Source organism: Camelus ferus, chromosome 13, assembly GCF_009834535.1.
Source record: "Camelus ferus isolate YT-003-E chromosome 13, BCGSAC_Cfer_1.0, whole genome shotgun sequence".
Lineage (NCBI taxonomy): Eukaryota > Metazoa > Chordata > Mammalia > Artiodactyla > Camelidae > Camelus > Camelus ferus.
This window is the reverse complement of record NC_045708.1, coordinates 5,064,892-5,075,404: the sequence shown is the minus strand read 5'-3', so window position 1 is coordinate 5,075,404 and position 10,513 is coordinate 5,064,892. Positions and strand designations below refer to the sequence as shown.

Here is a 10,513-nt window from a genome sequence, read left to right as displayed (position 1 = left end):
ACTTTCCACGGGGGGAGCGGCATGCTTCTGCTCAGTAGGGTGTGCGAGGACATCGGAGTACTCAGGGAGGGGACCAGTGAGAAAGGAGAAGAGAGGGAGGAGTTTGGGGGTTTATAAGGGAGAGGTGGGGGAGTAGCAAGGAAGGCTGCTTGAGGACTAGGACCAGGTACAACCATTCCTCTACATGCGACACAGGTACCAGAGTTACGTTTACAAACACTTTATTCAGTTCATTATAGTGGGCAAGTTCCCAACTAAATGCACAGATACAAGCAGAGTATTCCTGGGTTAATGCAGGCATCAGGGGGTTACATGGGACGGAGCATCGAGGCCGAGGGGAGAGCACCAAGGTTACAGTCAGACCCGGCTGGGGACCCGAGCCGGGGTGAGCCAACGTCCCGACGCGGACGCTGCTCCTGTCTGGGCCGGGCACGCTGCGAGGCACGTCTTCAACGTCCCATCACTTCACTCACGTCAGGGGAACAGATACTACAGACAGGGAACCCGTGTCCCGGGGCACCTAACTGCTGTTGCTGTGTAAGCCATAAACTAGCATGTGAACAAGGCCATTTGTGTAACTTCTATCTCCCTCAGTGCCTCCTTGCCTGTTTCATTCCTGCCTGAATTCCTGCCCTTAACTCACACTCCCTGGTGTTGAATGTCTCATGTACACAACCAAAGTCTCTCAGATGACAACAGCTATTCCCAGCGTCTTATGCAGACTGTGACATCAAAGAAAGACGGTGGCTCTGGTTAGCTATCCTCTGTGAAAAAGTCAACCACCCGACCAATGCCTAATTGAAAGCGTAAGTTAGAAGACAGATTTAGGAAGTGGAATGTGGACAAAAATAGGAAACAAATTCCAAAAAGCTATAGTCCAGGGGCCTGGGCCAGAAAATGACCAGTTCACAGGTGGTCTCACTTGCAGGCTACAAAATTGTTGTTCACATAATTATTAGAAGCGTCCTGGCTCTACAGCTGATAATCTGCAAACTGCTGGGTGAAACTCTGCAAAGGATGAGACGGTCAGAGTGTAGCTCAAACGTTCTCTAGCCCCCAGGAAAAACGCGGAATTGGAACGGGAGTCGCAAGACCTATAGCATTTAAAGGGCAAGAAAGGCCTGTTGGGATGTTCACACACAGAGTTACAATTTTAATTCTGAAGGGCACCTTGAGTTCTACTGGTCACTTTTTTGAATTTATCTGATAGGAACAGACTTGACATTTGACTGGGATTTAACTTTTTGGCAAAACAGAAACTTTGGTCATAGCCACAGTTCTATAAAAATGTTTTAAAGAAATTATTATTTCTGATTAAAACAGTATTTTTAGAAAGTGATACATAACAGTAACAAGAAAGTAAACACCTTCATATCTAATGTAAGAGCAAAACCTCTTCCCCAGCATCTTATTTTACACACAGCGGGAGTGTCAGTAGTGTTTATGACCAGGAGAGAGTCCTCTTACAGGGAATCAGAAAAATAGCAAAACAAGGCACAGTCGGTTTTAGTCAGATTTGGGGCAGGCAGTAGTGTTCGTTCTGGAAGGCACACGCTGGAATCTGATTACCCAAAGGCTTAAATAAGGGTAACGTCGTATGACGAGGATAGCTACCTTGGAACAAACGTCCTTAGCTGGAATCAATGGCGATTAATCAGAGAATGTTGCGTCCAGGTTCTAACAGCCTGGAAGTCCAGAAGCCCCCCGCACCAGCCCACGTGCAAACCTGGGGAGGCACCGTGCAAAGCGGGGGCCGAGCTGGCTGCACTTCCAGTTTGGAGTGCATATTAAACAACAAAGGCACATTTCCTAGAAATCAAACTTTACATTAACTAACAGAAAATAATCATTTTAGACATAACAGTAGGTGAGCTTGAATCTAGCAGGTTCTAAGTCAAGAGTGTTGAAGAGGTTTCTCGAACAGCAGGCTGGGGTCTCAGGCTCTTCAGGAGGAAACACTCCACACTAGGGAGCAGGGGGATGAGAAAAAGCGGGGAAACAGCAGTTTAGTCTTTCAGTGCAAAGACAGAACTGACACTAAACACTGCAGCCTAACTGTGAACAGAAATTCAACTTCTGGCCAATTTCCTACTAGCGGCTTCTCTACGTTTTGTGGATGGCTGCAGGAGGCTGTCAGAAAAGAGGATCCAAGACGTGTTTCTTCAAATATTCACGTACTGGGCTAAAAATGGCACTGGTCATTCCAGGGTTACACATAATAATATACACATAGATGCTAAGATAGTAATGACAGCAACAATAGTTGTGTGTGCACACATACTTATTCATGTCATGATTATTATAAAATGCCAGGCACCATCCTAAACACTTTTTATACATTAAACAGTTTTGTCCTCATAACAAACACAGGAGGTAGGTATTGTTATTACCCCCATTTCATAAATGGGGAGACTGAGGTTCAGCGGTGTTAAATGACTTGCCCAGAGCCACACAGCTGGACGGCGGAGCTGGGTGGATCACAGGTGGTCCACTTTTAATCACTAGACTATATGATTTCTCATAAAAGGAAGTATCTGATGAAAATATATTGAGAGAAAACTTACAGGTCAGTGGAAACGAACAAAGTTTCTCTCATTTCAAAGGATTAATGTTTACATCAAAAATCTTATACTTTATTCATACAATACCCACGTATTTAAAATAATAAAACAAAAATGTTTGGCATAAACCAACACCTCTGAGGGAATTTTTATTCTGCGTTCTCACGTATGAAATCAAGTGTGAGCGGACAGAGAAGACCTTCCCATGAGTGTGGAGCAGGAGGACTCACCAATGATGATGATGACGATGATGACCACGATGGCAATCCCTATGGCCCACATCTGCAATGACACAGAGCCCCACCTCACACCTCAGAAACAGAGATTAACGTGCTTGCTGAAGAGCATCACATAATACCATTCTAGTCACAGAGAGAGAAATTAAGGTGCACTACAATCTGAAATACTCGTAATTTTTAAAGCCTAAATTTAATGTTCTCAGTGAGGGCCTGAAGATTACTTATCTGCTTTTTCAAACATGTGCAAATGACCTGTGGTCTCTAGAAAGGCATGTGTCTTTGTATACACATTTTCCACATAAGGAGGGGCTACTCAGCCTGTCCCACATACGAGAAAGTGCCACTTCCAGCCCAGGAAGGGGCGGGATGCAGCTGGGATCTGAAGGCAGCACTTCTCTCTGGGAGCTGCAGACATCTGCCTTGGGCCGTGCTCCTGCGGCTGCTTCCTGCTCTCTATGGAGCACACTGTGGCTTTCCAGTGGCTCTTTCCTTGGCTGCTGGAGCCATTCACAGCCACATGCAAACCGACTACCAGTTTCAGCCCACGCCTGTCAGTCTGTGTTCAGGACTCTGGAGGGCTGGAAGGGGCCGTGATTGATTTTGGACACTCCTGCTCTACATGCTTCTTAAGGTCAGCCACAGAGCATGGAGAATTTCTGGTTGTGGAGACAGGAAAAGGGTATGCAGTAGGGTACTGGATTCAGTCAATCCAAATTCCCACGTGTAGGAAGTTAAACTCACCTCCAAGATTCATGAAAGTCCAACATTTGCAGCCTTTGTCTGTCTGCTGAGAATACAGAGGGTGACCTCCTGTAAAGATGGTTAAAAGAGCATTACCTTGCAATTCTTCCACCAGTATTTTCTCTTCAACTTGGCAGCACTCGTTTCAAATTGGGAGGCTCCGGCCTGCAGTGCGTCTGCACGGTCGTCTAACTCAGAGAGCTTCTGATCTCTCTCCAGCACCTTATCCACGTTGACTCTCATGATGTCCACCACCTGATGAATGTGATCACACTAAGTTACACACAAAGGAACAAAAGAACAAAACTTCCCAATGAAGTTTACTGGCACATTTTTTTTTCAGGTTAGCACTTTACTACTCTGAGCCAAGCTTTCATTAAAAAAAAAACAACAAAAAAACCTCACCCTTTCATGATAAATACAGTCAGCAAACTAGGAACAGACGGGAACGTCCTTAACATGCTGAAGGGCGTCTATGGAAAAACCCACGACTAACATCCGTGCTCAGTGATGAAGGACCAGGAGGCCCGCCTTCACGACTGCTGTGTGGCCCGGCACCTGAAGTTCTGGCCGGAGGAGTCAGGGAAGTGAGAGAAGCAAAAGGCATCCAGATTGGAAAAGAAGTAAAATGATCTCTATTTGCAGATAATTCCATATACAGAAAATCCCGAAGAATCCATCAAAAAATCCTACTAGAGTTAGCAAACAAACTCAGTAGTTTTAAGGTACAAGATCAGCACCCGTAAGTCAGTGTGTTTCCACACACTAGCAGTGAAAAGGAAATGAAGAAAAGAATTCCATACAGTAGCATCCAAAAGAATAAAACACCCAGGAACAAATTAAACCAAGGAGGCTGAAGACTTGCACGATGACAACTACAAATCCCTGCTGAAAGGAGTTAAAGACCAACAGAACGAGAAGACACCTCATGTTCACACACTGAAAGGCTCAGTACGGTTAGGATCTGCCAGGATGGCAGTACTCAAAATGACGCACATATCTACAGATTCAACATAGTCTCTTTCTAAATTCCAAGGGCCTTTTTTGTTTGTCATTGTAGAAATGGAAAAGGCAAAACTCAAATTCATATGGGATTCCAAGGGGCCTGGAATACCCAAAACAATATTGAAAAAGAAAAACAAGACTAGAGGAGCCACACTTTCCAATTTCAAAACTTTTCACAAAGCTACAGTAATCAGAATAGTGCGGTTCTGGCCTCAGGACAGACATACAGACCAACGGAATAGAACTGAGAGTCCAGAAACCAACCTGAACATCTATAGCCAACTGATTTTTGGCAAGATTGCCAAGATCATCCTGTGGGGGAAAGAATAATCTCTTCAACAAATGGTGCTGGGACAACTGGATAACCACATGCAAAAGAATGAGGTTGGACCCTTACCTTACCCCTTATACAAAAATTAACTCAAAACGGATCAATGACCCAAGTATAAGAGCTAAAAGTATAAAACTCTTAGAAGTAAACATAAGAATAAACCTTTATAACTTCAGATTTGGCTGTGGATTTGACACCAAAAGAGCAACAAGAGAAAAAATAAATTGGATTTCATAAAAATTAAAACCTTTTTGCATCAAAAGACATTACGATGGATGTGAAAAGACAATCCACAAAATGGAAGAAAATATTTGCAAATCACATATCCAACAAGGATTTAAGATCTGGAATATATAAAGAATGCTTATCAATCACCATGAGAAATGAAGAGTACTCAAATTTAAAAAATGGGCAATGGACTTAAGTAGACATTTCTACAAAGAACATATACAAATGGCCAACAAGTGCATAAAAAGATATTCAGCATCATTGGTCATTAAGGAAATGCAAATCAAAACCACAATGATACTAACACATACTCATTAGGATGGCTATAACTGAAAAAAAAAAAAAAAAAAAGGAAAATAACCAGTGTTAGTGAGGGTGTGGAAAAACTTGGACATTGTGAGTAGTATGTAAAATGGTGCAGCCACTGTGGAAAAGTCTGGTAGTTACTCAAAAGGTTAAACATAGAATTACTGTGTGATCCAGCAATTCTACTCCTAGATGCATAACCAGGAGAAACGGAAACAGATGTCCACGGAGAAGCCTGTATGCTAATGTTTACAGCATCACTATTCATAATAGTCAAAAGGTGGAAACAACTCAAAAAATCCATGTACAGATGAATGGATAAACAAGTTAAGGTATACATATGCGACTGAATACAACTCAGCCATAAAAAGGAATGAGTTACTTATAGACACTACGACTTAGATGAATGTTGAACACATGATGCTAAGTGAAAGAAGCCAGACACAAAAGACCACATATTGTATGACCCCTTTTCTATGACACATACAGAAGAGGCAAAACCATAGAAACAGAGACAATTAGAGGTTACCAGGGAATGGGAGAAAGGGCGATGGGGAGTGATTACTGAATGCATAAGGGTGTTCCTCAGGGGTGGTGAAAAAACTGAAACTAGACAGAGGTAATAGTTGTACAACACTGTGAATACACCAAACACCATTGACTTGTACATTTTAAGATGGTTAATTGTATGTTATGTGAATTTCAGCTCAATTAAAAAAAAAAAAACACTCTCCTGAAAACTCCTTTGGTTAAGAAAAGGATCCAATTTGACTTTGTAAGTAAACAAAAGTTTCATGGAGGATGGAATTAGAATGGGACTCTTAGCATGAAAATATAAGAATTTCAGAATTAAGTTCAAAAAGAGACCCATCAGACCAAAATATTACCATATGATTTAACAGCTGAAGCAAACGTTAGCTGAACTCTGCTTTTTAAGGCAGCCAAAGCAGAAAAACCAAGATATCCTTGTTCATCAGTGACAGTTTTTAATAAGACTATGGAAATACTAGTCTGAATTTCTCAAACAACCTTCTGTTGTAGGTCTGCATATATAGGGCAGAACAAAAGATGCTGTGAGGGTCTTCTAACTCAAGAATTCCACAAATACAGATGAGCTGGGCTACAGCCGTTTGCCAGCATCTGCCTTTTGTACATCAACTGTCAACAACTGGAGCTGAATTCTACAGACTTGCCAGGCTGGGTAACTAGTAAGCTGGGCTACTGGAAAAAGCACTGTGATGAAAAATCTGGTCAGAAGGATTGGTCCTGGCTTGAGTGAGCTATAGGCCTAATCCTTAAAACATTACCACCTTATTTTATAAAATGGTTCTTTTTTCTTTTCTGATTTCTCGTTTACTGTGGCAAAATATATATTATAAAGTGATTCTTGGAGAAGTGTTCTGAGGGAGGAAGAGTCTACACGTTAGGTATGTGATTCGGCCACAGGAAAACAAACTTGAAACCAGAAGAACGTGACTTCTCAGAGGCTTAGATAAGGGCTTTCAAAACAGCAGGGAACACATTTTTGTTACATTTATGATAGCTGAAGTTTACTTTACATTCACACTTTAATGAGACTTTTTTTTACACAGGACTATTTCCAGAGTGTTCCCATGTTGGCTTAAAATTCACGTTTTCTTCATTTCAGAGCAATACCTCATCCACTTGATTTTGCGTCTGCTGAAGTCTCCTGTTACTGCCAGAGGCAGCGCTTGAACCTGCAGGCGCACTTGCAGACCTGAAACATGTAAAAGCACAAGCATGAGTAAATTATGCCTCCAAATACATTTCTGTAAGTATAAGGACGTATTCCAGGGCCCTCAGGGTCAGGAATTTCAGAACCAAAGCAGAAAAAGACAATCCTCCCTGCAGTAATGAACAAAGGTTCTCATGACATTTCTTCTAATTCCTCTATAATTTCAAAGATTCACCCACGTGTTAGAAGTGATCAGGGTCTAAAGTGAAGGTTTAACAGGACCTATTCTGTATCAATGAAGCACCTGATCCTAAGATAGGTAAACTCTACTTTCCCATTTTTTGTTTTAAGGCAAAAATCTACTTAAAGGCACTCAATACTCTTTTGACCTTTTCCCTGCAGCAAGAATTGTCTTCATAGTTATGAACAATTATAGAATGCCCTTTTTCCAGTATGAAGAAAGAAACAGACTGAGCTTAGAGAACACCAGGAACAAGATGCAGGGAAGGGGGCAGTGTGAGTCATAAAGGTAAGATGAAACAATGCTTCCTCTCTTAAAAGATACTTCTTTTAAAATCCTCATTAAATGCTTTATTTTCCCCCAGGGTCTGAAGTTCTGTAATTGTTTCTATTACTTGGTTGGCAATGCTTTGATTTTTCAGATTATACACATACATACATACACACACACACCCACCCACACACACAGCCTTGTCTTCTCTAATAGATCACAGACACCTATGTCTTAGAGGTCTTGTCCTTGTACCCAAGACAGCACTGAGCATGTATCTATTATTATTATTATTATTATTATTATTATTATTATTATATTATTGAAGTATAGTCAGTTATAATATGTCAATTTCTGGTGTACAGCATAATGTCCCACTCATGCATATATATACATATATTCATTTTCATATTCTTTTCAGTAAAGATTATTACAAGATACTGAATATAGTTCCCTGTGCTATACAGAAGAAATCTGTTTTTTAATCTATTTTTATATATAGTGGTTAACATTCGAGTCTGTCTTGCATACAGCAGCCACAGAAACGTTGATCCAACAGTTACTTTATACCTACTATGTATCAAAGACCAGAGCTGCAGCAGATCCCATCCCTGCCCGCAGAGAGTTTATTTATTGCCTGATACATAATAGCGAAGGGCCATATATTGTGCGATTTTTCCAAGCACTTTCTCACTTATTCCTCATAACTCTTTGACGGGGACACTACTATTAGCCTCATTTTATAGATGAGTAAAGCAAGGCTTAGAAAGTCAACATCACATTATTGCAGTGGAGACTGTTTAGACCAGGTTCTGTATAATTCTACGGATCTAAACTTTGACCACTGATATCTACCAGCGGAGCAGTCTCAAGCAGGAACACTCCAGAGTGGCGTCCCCAGTTCCTAGAAGGAACCCAGGGAAAGCACCCATTCCTTTCTCCTCTGTAGATGAGCAATGAGCAGGCTGGAGGGGAGACAAGAGGGTCCTTGTGATTCTTGACACTTTGCTTTCTCTGAATGTTACCAAGACAAACCCCACGTTTTCAAGGGCCATTGCATGAATGCTTCTGCTTAAAAAGAGAGACGGCCCACAACTGTGTGTGCGAGTCTACTCTGCCCGCAGGTGCCTCCAGACAGGGCCGAGTCCTTTCCCTCGCAACTTCCGGAGCCCAGCCCAACACCAGGCAGTGAGCAGGCTCTCCAGGACGAGGGCAGTGGTCACAGGTCCTCTCAGTTAACTTGAGACGCCAGGGGGAAGGAGCAGGAGAAAGGGGAAGAGAGGCGGGGACACGGTGGGGGGCTCTCATCACCTCTGGGAAACTCCGGCCGCCCCGCCCTCGCCCCTTCCGCTTTCGCCCGACGGCTGCCGGGCCCTCCAGGGCGGCCGGCCGCGCCTCGGCGCCGACTTGGCCCTTCTGCTGCCTGCACCCCCGGGGCTGCCGCCCACCCCCAGGCCTCGGGAGCCCCCGGACACAGCCGCGAGGCTCTGGCCCGCGTCTGAGAGGCGGCGGACGGCAGCCGGGTCGGGCGGGGGTCCTAGCCGCAGGCTGTCGCCCCCAGGGCCCAACGCGGCTCCGCGTCGCGTCGTGTCACTCACATTTTGGCGGCGGCGGCAGCGGGCGAGGATTCGGCGGAGGGGCGCAGGGGCGCAGCGGCGCAGCGGGACCCGAGTCCGGGGACCTGGGCGGGGCGGCGGCGGCGCAGGGTCGATGACGTCACCAGCAAGGGCCGACGGAGTAGGCGGGGCGAGCCGGAAGGGGGCGGGGCGTTTCGGGGGCGAGGCCACTCGACAGCGCTGGGGCGGGTCAGGGGCGTGAGCTCCGCCTCCCCACCGCCGCGGGTGCTGGCGCCAGGCGACGTGGTGCGTTAGGCACTGGGAAGGGACTGTGCAGGTAAATGAGGGTGGGGGCGTTTTACGTTATTCTGGGCCCGTGGATCGTTTCTCTGGTTCTGACAATATTGGAGACAGCCCATGGGTTAACGTGCCACATTAACCCAGTGGTCCTGGAGACACCACATTTTATAAAGAAACTTGCTAAAATAAGGGGGGATGTTCGTTTGGGATATTTGTCACAGGCAGTGATGGGGTTAGGGTCCCTCTCTTCGTGTATTCGTGACCCAAATATTTGTTATTGCACAGACCATACTGGAACTGTACTTTATATGTTCCTGTATTTCCGGGCCCTAGCACAGAGCGGGTCCTCAACTTTTGATTTCGGGTTGAGGCCGAGGCACAAATCTGAATGAGTGAGTTACTCTGCGAGGTATTTGATGCTGAAAGTATTCCTACCAACAAAGGCAACTCCAACAAAAGACAAAATACCACAGAACTTCAGCAGGTCAACTGGCAGATTAGATGAGAAATGAAAAAAAATGAACACCAAACTGTCTTTTCCAGCTCTAAGTAGAATAATTTGAAAAGGAAGTGTTAGTGTATGTTAGAATAGACAAGAGGGTGTCACAGAGGAGATGGGATTTGAGTTGAGTAAAATAGCTAAAAAGAGAACTTTCTAGGCATGGGAGGTGCAAACATCATGAACAAAGAAACAGTAGAAATGGACATGGTTTGCACAGACCAACCAGAAGGCGCAGGTTGGGGCATGGTGAAAATAAAACTGAATAAAGAGTGAAGATAAACAAGAAAGGAAAATGTCGTTTAAATGCAGGAGGCACTAGAAACCACTGAGGCCTCATGGACTTGGGAGATCTATCACGGAAAACTTGGTTAGCAGCAGTGCTGGGATGGATCAGATGGAAGAGGGCCCACCAGGGAGACAAGATGAGGCTCTGCAGTGGAAGGGAATGAGGCTGATGCCCGAGTTCTCAGAAAGGAAGGCTGCCAGTAGTAGCCAGCTGAAAAATGCCTTTTAAAAAATTGCAGAGGATTTCAACTG

General features: G+C 44.2%; 1 protein-coding gene across 1 annotated transcript; it reads right to left on the bottom strand.

Annotated features, from left to right (window-relative positions):
- Positions 1 to 204: 204 nt before the first annotated feature.
- On the bottom strand, positions 205 to 9,354 carry VAMP3 (vesicle associated membrane protein 3). The gene is made up of 5 exons (XM_032495104.1): positions 9,217 to 9,354; positions 7,068 to 7,149; positions 3,638 to 3,796; positions 2,792 to 2,843; positions 205 to 1,965 (listed from the first exon to the last, which is right to left on the bottom strand). Coding segments are annotated over exons 1-5 (315 nt in total). The 5' UTR covers positions 9,219 to 9,354; the 3' UTR covers positions 205 to 1,945.
- Between the last annotated feature and the right edge of the window lie 1,159 nt (positions 9,355 to 10,513).

What these genes read in the sequence shown, in the direction of transcription:
- VAMP3 (XM_032495104.1), bottom strand. An exon ending in CGCAAAATCAAGTGGATGAG is followed by an intron (nt 3,797 to 7,067) that starts GTATTGCTCTGA and finishes CACATTCATCAG; the next exon opens with GTGGTGGACATCATGAGAGT. An exon ending in CATCGTCATCATCATCATTG is followed by an intron (nt 1,966 to 2,791) that starts GTGAGTCCTCCT and finishes CCTGCTCCCTAG; the next exon opens with TGTGGAGTGTTTCCTCCTGA.